The sequence below is a fragment of the Polyodon spathula genome, chromosome 24 (genome assembly GCF_017654505.1).
Source record: "Polyodon spathula isolate WHYD16114869_AA chromosome 24, ASM1765450v1, whole genome shotgun sequence".
NCBI lineage: Eukaryota > Metazoa > Chordata > Actinopteri > Acipenseriformes > Polyodontidae > Polyodon > Polyodon spathula.
This window is the reverse complement of record NC_054557.1, coordinates 5,843,252-5,854,807: the sequence shown is the minus strand read 5'-3', so window position 1 is coordinate 5,854,807 and position 11,556 is coordinate 5,843,252. Positions and strand designations below refer to the sequence as shown.

The window sequence follows — 11,556 nt, the reverse complement described above, 5'->3', positions numbered from 1 at the left end:
GTGATGGTAAATCAATCAATCTATTTTATATAGAGCCTTTCATAGTGGACCACCATCACAAAGCACTTTAAGATAGTGAGGAACAATGCATAATACATTAAATACAGTGAAATTCAGGTCATAGTACATTAAATACAAAAAGTAAAAAAAAAATTCATTAAATACCGGCATAATGCATTAGATACAAGGCAAGGATGTGAATTCTAAACATTGTGGATGCGTGTCATACAGAATCATACGAATAAGATGGAGTGAAAAAACTGAAATAGCAATTTAGACAGCAGCTAATAACAGATACCAGGCTTAAGGAGCAATGAAAGCAAGAGAAAACAAGTGGGTCTTGAGAGTTGATTTGAAGCGGGCGACTGTGGGAACTACACGCACTAACGCTAGGAGAGAGTTCCATTGAGTCAGGGCCATGAAGCTAAAAGAGCGCTTCCAAGTGTGGTGCACTTTTGCTTGGGTATAACAAGCAAGCCAGAGTCAGAGGATCTCAGCTTGCGTAGAGAGACATAGCAGGTTGGAGAGATACTCTGGACCTGTGTGATGAAGGGCCTTGTAGGCAAGAAGGAGAATTCTGAAAGTAATCTTGAACTTTACAGGTAGCCAGTGCAGCTGGGCAAGACAGGGTGTAATGTGACCATGGTTTTTACAGCAGCATTTTGAACCAGCTTCAATTGGTTTATGGCACGTGATAGAAGATGGTGATCCACTATGAAAGGCACTATATAAAAGACAGATTGATTTTGCTGCAAGTATCCAAAGTCATTGTGCGACAATTTACTGTAAAAAAAAAAAATTCACACTCAGTGAATGAACCAAATTAGTGAATGGTGAAGTATGCAGCAAACAAGTTCATGCTAGTTTTATACCGTTCTGGAAGTCTGCCTTAAAATTGGGCCCTATATCTTAGTTTCTGATGATAGTAATACACACAAACAAAAAAACACCCCACTGTACTTTAAAAGAACCATGTTTAAACTCGATGATGGCATTCTAGCAGGGATCCTCAAATAAGAAGACAAATGCAATGCAGACTACAGTATTAAACACTCTGATTCATGCATGAAGAAGATCATTTGGATCATAGAAATGGGTACTTAATTATTTCAGAATTTGATTTTACGTAGGATATACAGCAACTAATTTAAGGCAGTCAATTAAAAAAAACCCAAAAAACCCCAATGTGACCAATAAAAAATGTTTGGTGTAATAAGAGGAAACTGCAAAGTATGTGTATTGAATTATCTTTCTTCAAAATCTTTGTTTTACTGGTAAGAATGCAAACAAGGAATCTGTGGTTTTAAACAAAGACATCAATTATGGTCAGAAATGTTTATTTGTCCTTCTCTTTCTGCTCCTTATCTTTCTTCACACGCTCTGCTTTCGCCTCTTCCTCCTCGTGGCGTTTGATCAGCTCTTCTACTTCTTTCAGCTTCAGCACTTTGATTTTGGTCTTGCCGTTTTCTCTGGTCAGTGTTGCAATTTCAACTGGAATAGACACAGTCACAAAGCTGTATCAATGACCACTGAACAATCACTCAAGATCCTACTAGGTTCCAAGAAGTACAGCCACAGAAAAAATAACAACTCTGATTCTGGGTTTAAAGTGTGTTTCCATTCAAGCTGAATCAATTTATGGGAAGCACTGTTTTCATGGTCAATAAATTGGATCAAAGTTGGATCCAATGTATTTAATGAGCAATACATTTAATATATTAAAACAGCACAAGCTATGTCAACAACAAACTCAAAGTGTCACTCCTAGCCTATCAACCAATGTGACACTTTAGTGACTTTTCTTCAAACACATGTTCCACATGTTCAAAATTCTTCAAACAATTTGAATTGACTAGGAAGATCTGCTGTCACGGTCAAAGTTGGACCTAAGAAATAGGATCCAGTTTGACCATGAAAACCCACCTTAAGTAAGCCAACATATGCAATTCATTATAAGTTGCCGGGTAGATCTTTCATTTCGTGTTTGGAATGGAGGTCACTGAGATCTACATTTGCTTTATCTGGGGCAATGTACTGTAACAAACGTCCATGCTACTTTTATTATCAAATTTTAGCAAACACTTCTGAAGATGTAACCTTCAGGCCAGAAATGCAAGAACGCAAACACGCTTCGATGAGCTAGGCCCTTTAACATAGAAAGAGGATATTATCAATGAAATCGATGCTGATCTACTTTAAGACACTGGCTTTTGTATCTTGCTTAGCCTGTGGTGCTCTTTCATGCCTTACCCTTCTCAGCAGACAACTTGCTGACATCCATGGTCTTGTTTAACACCTTGACTGCCAGCGCGAGGGCGGACTCTAAAGTCATCTCTCCTTCTTTGAAGTCTTGTTTAAGCATGGACACTGCAGCCTGCAAGAACAATGTGCTTCTTTTAACACCTGTCCTTCCACTATCCAAATCCTCTTAATAAAACTAAAAACACGTTTTGTTTTCTACTACATCTAAGATCCCACAGGCATAATTCATTTAAACCAGTCATGAAAAAGTGTGTGCTAAAGTGGCAAGTGTTTCTGTTCTTTTGTTCCTCTTTGCATAATCTCCCACATTCTATAAGATTAGGGATCAAAACATGAAGTACAAGAATGGCATCAGATTTAAGATTAACTACGGCAGCCACTGACATCTCAGCCAACGGTTGATATACAGGTATATATTTTTTTTCTTTTGAAAGGTTTCTGATGCCATCTACTGTTGAAATCATGAAACTACACCCTGCAGAGGTAAAGGTATCACTACCCACCCCCAAAAGCATGCAGCTTGTCCATAGCTTAAAACAATCATACATTTTGATGTTTTCCTGTGGATTTCACTGGCAGGTTCATCTAATCATCACATGTATGAACTGTTTTGCAAACAAATATGCAAGTGCAGGAAGAAACATGGGTGTATCATTGTCAAATATTCTTTAGATTCCTTCATTTTAATAAGCTAAAAAAAGTAATTTGTCCCAAATTACAGTAAATACATAGTGAACAAAATAAACCTGGTACATCATGAAATTACGTATGAAAGAAAGGAGAAAATCAATGTACAGTAGAATGCTCGTTGTTATTAATCAGACGTCACTTATGCATTAGTTTCCTTTGTGTGATATCTTTGATCAATTCTTTATATGAATGAATAAGAACATGTTCAATGTTACCACCGTACACATTTCAAGCAGCTGCGGTTGTTTGACTAGTCTAATATTAGTCTCAGCAATATAATATATAAAGTGTAAACTTCTTCCCTCAGATCAGTGCAATATAAAACGCCAGTTAATTATCAGTCACTCTGTCAGCCCCTTTTGAGGCAATCTGAACATCCCTTTAGTGCAAAGAGTACCCTTTACTAAGCATGTCATTCCAAATGAAAACTCTACATTCTGCTGTTAACACAACTCCCTTGATGACCCAAAGTTGGTTATCCTCAAATCTTCTTTGCCGAGTAAACCTGCTAATTTCTATTGCCCTGTAGAGAATGGCATTATGTTGTTGATCAAGGAGGAATTTAATGCAACTAGTCTGCATGCATAAATGAAAGGTGATCTCCAATCCATCACTATAACCACACACGTTTCTGAACAGCAATCACTTACAGCACTGTTATTTCCAATGCATGTAGCCTTCCAGCCTCCATAATTTCCACTGGGGTCACTCTGGTAGAGCTGGAAGCCATAATGCTTATCCCAGCCCATATAAAGCAGGGACACACCAAAAGGACGCTTTCCTGCAAATTAAACATAAGCATTAAAAATAATGAATGCATTTGACTTATTACAGAACAAAAAACAGAATAACAGAAATCTCTCTATGAATACATATGTTTCAGCAAGCATGTACTGTTGTCACAATTGTCTCAGTTTTGTGCCATTCCAAAAAAAAAAAAAAAAAAAAAAAAAAAAGAACACAGTGCTTACAATGTTACTGAACAGAGTGAATGTCTTAGTTTTCTTTTACAGATTGCCTTAGACAAATGAATAATGAAAACTGACTGGGGTTATTTTTTGTTACCTCCAAACTGTGTGTAAGCCTGTTTGATGTCACAGAGCGCTGTAACCAACTGTTCACAAGGGATTGGCTCCTGGTACTGTAATAAATACCTGAAATTAAAAAGCATATGAATAAGTCTGCAAGCAACACTTTTTTGAAATGATGCACTGATTAAAATAACTCATCCAGGAGACAAAGGAATGTGACTAGCCGTTCCAGAATAATGGTTTGCCAGCTTCAGTACCATGTTCACTGGTGCTCTTACTGTGCAGATTAGTTATCCATTTCAAATGCATTTCTTTATTTAAAAAAGTCTCAGAAGGTACGAGGGCATCCACATGTAAACCAACTGCAGTAATAAGCAAACTTATTTACTATGCACAATTCAGATGAACAAAATCTAGGTACTAACTCTTACGGTACTAACTCTTTGCGCCATTCTTAAAAATAGTTGGCTAGGGATTTCAAGGATTGGTAAATGACATAGTTAAACTGTACATTGCACAAACAGTACACCCAAATAGAAACAGGTGTTTATCCTTGGTTGGAAGCACAGTTAACATTTGGTTTCATATACTTACATAAATACTAATATTACTATAACAACATCTTAATATTGCTGTTCTAACTTAAGTTATTGGTATTTGATACCAATTCCGGATCCAATTTGGGCGTTTCTAACATGGGAAATAGATGGCTCTAGTTATACAACATCTCCATGGCATCATTTAATTTTAGATGTTTTTTTAACCAGGGTGAGGTTGGCACACAGTAAAGAAAAGCACAAGCTAAGCCTACTGCAAGACAGGAATCTGAATGTATTCACTCTTTCAGACATCTCTTTCAGAAATCACCCCCCTTTAACATTAATAGCTACCTCTGAGCAATGAGCCGCAGCTCGTTCGTCAAGACGTTGGCGTCTGAGGTTATCCCAGCAACACTGCAAGCCATATCACTGCAAGAGAGGAACACAACATATCAACAGACTTTCCTTCACGCGCACACCATTCGCAATGAATGAGACTCTGCTATTAACTTACTGCAAACCAACGCCAGCCGTCCAGGAGCGGTTAAAGGAAAACTGCAGCTAGAGTTCTAGATGTCTATTTTTAAACTCACTGATGCAGGAAACTAAACAAACACAGGTGAAACATATGGAGGATTATAAGCTGACAAGCAAGTAATTTACAATTTGCCAGGTTAGGTGTATAACTTATACTAGTTCCACTTATTCTTTGGTCTGGAAAGGTGTAAAAGGTACAAAATGTAAAGATCCTTAAAAGAAAAAAAACTAAAGATATCTGTATGATGCTACAGTAGTGCTGGGACAAACTTTTTTTTTTCCATGTTTGAATATTATTTCAAAATTTAAACACATTATTATTATTATTATTAGTAGTAGTATTATTTTGCAGTAAAACAAAAGTAGGATTTGTGCCGCATGATAGTAAAAAAAAAAAAAAAAAAAAACAGTAAAATAAACCTGGTATCCCATCAAATTTTACATTAAGGAAAGGAGCAAAACACTTCTGTACATCAGAATTTATTTCAGACATAAATTATGCACTGGTGATATCATTTTGATAGTTATTTATGAATTATGTTATTTGAACTATGAATATGGTCATTTACTTATGGTTTATTCGAATATAAATTTGTGTCCTAGCACTAATTTACAGCAACTCATTTCAAACTATAGTTTTACTGTGATAATAAAGCACCATACAGTCTGGCTTTAAACATCACAAAGGGTATCCAGCAACAACAGTTTGTCAGTGAGACAAAGGATACTGTTTAAGTCAGACAGAGCAGAAGCAGCACATAACTATTTTATTAAATTCTAGGTTCTTAAGAGGAAAGACCAAGACATGTCATATAACCACCATTACTAAAGGGCTCATCTCTTGTACATAAACACAAGGGCTTGCATAAAATCCATGGAAAACTTACCCCTTCACTTTTTTTAATGCCACTGATAAATCTATAGTGAATTCTGACTTTTAAAAAAAGAGGTTCCTGTTGTACACTGCATATATGCTGAATTATAAAAAACTGAAACAACATAAACTCACTCGTTAAGTTTATAGATTTTCTCGGAGAAGAAAACTTCATCAAGCAGTTTGTGAATATTCCGTCTCTCTGCTGCCAGCAAAACCCCATCGTTTGCCAAGATCCCGAGGCAGGTGCCTGCGTGCCCAATGGCTTCCATGGCATATTCCACTTGATACAGACGACCTGTAAAACACATTCCAGTGTCAGTCATGCAGCACATCCAACTTTCAGCATGCAACCAGAGGACCAGCAGGAAATGTGCAAAACACACAAGTATTCAGCTTTATTGAAAGGACTCGAGAGACTATTGCTCCACCATAGAGGCTTTCAGTTTAGAGTCAAACAGCAATTCCAATGGGAAATCACCACGTTAAATTTAGTTGTGTGCCATTCAATTATCTCACTGCTGGTTTGCACACTTTTTTCTTTTAAACAAAAAAAGAAAATTATGATTTTTAATCAAATAATCATTTTAAGGTACAAGTAAAAAGAATGAAATGGCCTTTCATGAATGAAACACACCTTTAGGGTGGGCTTACACCTCCCACATTAATACTGTGCATAAAATAAAACTTGCCTTCAGGTGAGAAGATCGTTGTTCTAGAATCATATCTCCGAGACTGAAAAACACAAATATCACACCAATTCCTGAATTTATCATTAATTAATTTTTGATATACATTGTACAGACTAGAAATGTCATTTAAAAACATTACATTTATTTGCTGTCCAAGCGTACAGCAAAAGCTATATAGTTAATTTCTGAATTGTTCAACTTGTGGGAAAACATGCATTGTCTAAGTGTATAACTATAGCACACGATGCGGGTTTCGACACAGGCTACTGTACAATTTCAGGACCTATAAAAGTAACTGTTTAAGCCATTTTGCCTGCATGGAATGACATTGTAAATGCATGGAGCAAATGTTCAGTAGCATTAAACATCTCAGAATGCAGGGAACCATGTTTTGTTCTTGTAATAATATTATTATTATTATTATTATTATTATTATTATTATTATTATTTACAACAACAGTAAGCATTAAGATCCTAGTTGCAGACCAGAATCATCTCTTAATTCTGTCGGTAATCAGAAAATGTCATCTCTCTTCTATAACAGCACCTAATAAGTTTATTCACAGTTATGAGAGAGATGACATTTTCATTCCTTTAGTATAACTGCTGCTAATACCTGTAATTTTATATATAAGGCACTTACCATTTTGAAAACTTTTTTTAAGTCTGTAAAACATTAAAAGTGCATGTTAGAAATGTTAAATAACATGAAATCCTACAGGTTATACTTATGGTTTACCAAGATGCAATAACCATTCCATGAAGAGCCATCTGTTCCGCTGCCAGTGAGACAAAGTGCACACCTCTTATATTGACAGTTCACATGCTCTATAGTGCAATTTAAGTTATGCTTGGTTCTGAATACTGAATCGTGCATGCATTATTGGACACATGCTTGCTGTAACATATGAATTGAAGGTAATATTTATGAAATGGTTTTCTTAAGCAGTCTTTGTACTCCAGTTTATTGGAAACTGGTCTTTTTGACAGCCCCCCAAGCAAGGATTCTGGTAAAGGCAAGACTGTAGCTAGCCATTACATTAGGCTGTGGGATGCTGCGAGTACATGCATTCTCCTGGTAATGCCAGAAAAACGACATCTTCAAACATTTTACACCGAAGGTAGAAAACAAAAAGCAAGCCTATTGCCATTTATAGAGTTCATTATTTACAATTTGATGTTTAAAGTAAACTTAAAAAAAAAAAAAAAAAATTATCAGTTCTATAATCCAAATAGGCATCAGAACAAATATTAGGCTGCTAATTTTGACAACCAGCCATGCTTTAGAATTTACTAAATATTATGATCTATATTTGTTTCCTTAAAATATCTAGCAAGACAAAATAGATTAGAAAATGTGTTTGTGTCAGTTCTGGCAAGTCATATTTAAATATCTGCTAACATTTTCATGTACAGATACACAGGGAACTCCAACATTAACATTATTCTACGCCATGTGTAAATGACAGACTCAAAGCATCGTTTATTTACTCAAACTGCGATTCTGAGCTGTTCGAATGCAAAAACTAAGGGAAATGACACAGACAGTCAACTACAGTATGTCTATTTTGACAACAAGAATGCGTGAAAGGTCAGTTTCTTGGGCGATGGTTATAGAATAGTTTACATTCGACTTATGCGATGATCAATAGTGTGTGTACTGTGTAAGCTGCAAGGCCCTACCTCCAAACACTAACACACACAGAGCGCTCTCGCTCTCTCTCTCTCTCTATAATATATATAATATATATATATATAATATATATATATATACTATATATATATGTGTGTGTGAAACTCCGTCAGTAAAAAACTTAACTTTAAATCATGGTTAAAATTCCACACGAAACTCGGCAAACTGCAGTTCAATTAAAAAGTACACATATCCTAACAATACAAAAATGAAAGCTCGGATCCTTCTGTATACAGTACAGACGCACAAAGCGAAAGTAACTTCATTCACCCCACATCATGACAAAGTGACTTTTGAAACACCCAACCGTACTACAGCAGACCATTATCTGCAGCACCGTGTTTAGACTGTCTCAAATAACCCGGGACATGAATAACACAAAGAAACGAAGTAAAACTAATAGTAGAGACTCAAGCAGGTACGATGAAGCAGCAACTTTAGTACTTCATCTATACCGATAGGCCAAAAGATGCGAGTAAATTACAAACTAAAACGCGTTCTAGCAGTGACTTACGCTTGTATGTATACATTAAATATCAGTTCTAATTTATAATTAAACACATGATCAAGCTTATGAAAGCAGGGTAATTCTGCACATTTTATACCTTAACAATCCTCTTCTAAGCGCTGCCGGATAGTGAACTGAACAGCTCCACGGGTTCTCGGACAAGAACACCTTTCTCAACAAAGAACAATCGTCTGTGATTGCGCCACCTAACGCGGCGATGGATTTACTACAGAATAATTGCTGTGGAAGTCAAAACAGCTGCATCACCATTTGCTAACACTAGATTGTGTTTACTTCATGCGCCAGAGATAATTGGGAAGTGCTTCTGTGTCTACTCAATTTGGTGGAGTAAAGAAACTCAAAAATGTTGCGTGTGTGGGGCATTCTGGATCACTATGAAATATTAAACTTTTGCTGCAGATTCCAAACCCTAATTTCCCTGAAGCTTTTCCATGCAAACCAAAAACTGATTATTACGCCATAATCTATTTACCGCATTCAATTTTTTTTTCTTAGAATCCAATTCTTGTCACTCATCACATTAGGATTTACTGTCTGCACTATCGTTTTGCAGTACTCTTACATGTTTGTTTATAAAGCAATGAGCACCATCCTATCCCTAATGGCTAGCATGTAACAGTGCTTACAAACCCAGGTCTCAATTATTATTAATAAACTGTAATATAGAGAAATAGGTAGAAGAGCATTTAATGATTTTTTAAAAAAATAAGTTCAAACATAATAGTTCAATATATTTGCAGTAATCTTATCACACTATTGCTGGTATTGTGTTTATTTACAAAGACTTATCTTAAGAACCAGTTATTTAAATGTTTTAATGTCCGATTGTTGTATCAGTATACATAACTTGGATACAATTCAAACAAACATGTCCTGGTTTTATATTTCAATTACATGAAAAATGTATATGAAATGCTATTTTGGGTTAAACTTTTGGGTTTACCAAATAACTTTTTATACACCAAGGCAAATAGTTTATATCCCAAATGTCAAAGGTACCCCACAGCAGTACTAGACTGCCTTCTATCTCAAAGTGTAGGTTTTACATAGATGGCTTCAGCATTACAATTTAAAACACTGTATATAGTACATAACACACATGTAAATAAAAAATTTTGTATAGAAATACAAGCCACAGTAAAAGTCCACTGCGTTTTCATTTTTTTCTTTATTAAAAATGTATTTACAATATCAGTAACATTGGTATTAGTTACAGATCTTTAATATATTTTTTTTTAAATACAATTTTGTATCATACTTTTGGTTGGCTAATGCACTTCTACTGCAGACAATGATGTTCTGGGAATCTGTCTATAAAAGAAATCTTAAGTTAAAGTTATTGTAATAATAATAACAATAATAATAATGCTATACTCATAGAAGACCACAGACACAAAGATCTAGGTTCACTGTTATACCAAAATAAATACTGTACTTGCATTTTCTACTGCTAGAATAATTCTCACACACTTTATAAAGCACTGTTGGTACTGAAACTTACAATACCATTTGTGAAAAAGATGCAAAATGTTTAGCCTCCTTCATTTGTCCAAGAAGTATATGAAATTATTTCAGCCTGATAAACTCCTAACCTTCCACAGACAGAGGGGAACAGACACAGCACACAACTGAAATAGACACTGCCAGGCAACTTTTTATTGGGACTGGTAAATTAAAAAAAATAATCCAATAGGACTCAAAATACATGAATTCAGTATTCCATGACATTAAGGAATTAGATGCCTTGTAGTTTATGAGGTCCTGCTTTACCTTCCTTGAGGTCGACTGGGTTGATTTTATTAACAGGATTACATTACTTAAAAATCGGGCACTTCTTTTGCAGTCTACTGAAGCAAATGTGCATTCTGTGTGGTACCCATATTGACCACAAGTTACTGAAGATCTATGCACACGATAATAAAGCTAAAGGCTGGAATAAAGGTTGCTGTTATTCATGTTTACCATTAATATCTGTTGTTAATGCTTTTTAATGCTTATGCTAGAAATTAAATTAAATGATTGTTCCAGACGCTGGGTTTGGTTTGATCAATCTGCATCTCACCAGGAGAGCACAGCTGGATTTTAAAAGCACAGGATTGCCTCAACAACTTAGCCTTAAAAGAGAGTATCCCTAAAAATAAATGGTTGATGCAATCCAGGGGGATTCCCTAGTATGGTAAAATGCTTGTGGTTTATCCTGTCAGAATATAGATTAACCAATCAACCATCCATCCATTGCTTAATCCTTTACAGGGTTGCGGTGATCCGGAGTCAAACCTGGCAGACACAGGATGCAAGACAGGACATGCCAGTCCATCATCACACAGAGGGCAATTTAGAATGACCAACATGTCTTTGGACTGTGGGAGGAAACTGGAGTATCTGGAGAAAACCCACACGAACACAGGGACACCATGCAAACTCTACACAGACAGACCCCTAGGCTGGAATCAAACCCAGGACCCTGGTGCTGTGAGGCAGCAGCGCTAACCACCACACCATGGTGCCCCCACCCCCCTCCCCAAATAAACCATATTAGAACTAACATAGCACTGTGATTATTGCAGTACAGTCATTAGTATTTTCAAAGTTTCAGAATGTAATAAATTACACTATGTAACACAATTTTTGTTCCTGGGTAGTAAGTGTTATTTCCCAATTGCTTATGCCTCAAAAGTATAGAAAATGGCTATTATTCCCCACAAACTT

General features: G+C 36.0%; 1 protein-coding gene across 1 annotated transcript; it reads right to left on the bottom strand.

The window, feature by feature from the left end:
* Positions 1-957: 957 nt before the first annotated feature.
* On the bottom strand, positions 958-9,008 carry LOC121299341 (proteasome subunit alpha type-4). The gene is made up of 9 exons (XM_041227045.1): positions 8,924-9,008; positions 7,269-7,291; positions 6,626-6,668; positions 6,069-6,231; positions 4,874-4,951; positions 4,018-4,106; positions 3,603-3,733; positions 2,251-2,374; positions 958-1,491 (listed from the first exon to the last, which is right to left on the bottom strand). The coding sequence occupies exons 2-9, from the start codon at positions 7,269-7,271 to the stop codon at positions 1,337-1,339; spliced, it is 786 nt and encodes a 261-aa protein (XP_041082979.1). The 5' UTR covers positions 7,272-7,291; positions 8,924-9,008; the 3' UTR covers positions 958-1,336.
* Positions 9,009-11,556: the final 2,548 nt, after the last annotated feature.

Excerpts from the sequence above, each read along its gene's own strand:
- LOC121299341 (XM_041227045.1), bottom strand. Across the intron at positions 6,232-6,625 it reads AACGATCTTCTCACCTGAAG|GTCGTCTGTATCAAGTGGAA; the intron begins GCAAGTTTTATT and ends TGTGTTTTACAG. Across the intron at positions 2,375-3,602 it reads GCATTGGAAATAACAGTGCT|GCTGCAGTGTCCATGCTTAA; the intron begins GTAAGTGATTGC and ends TTGTTCTTGCAG.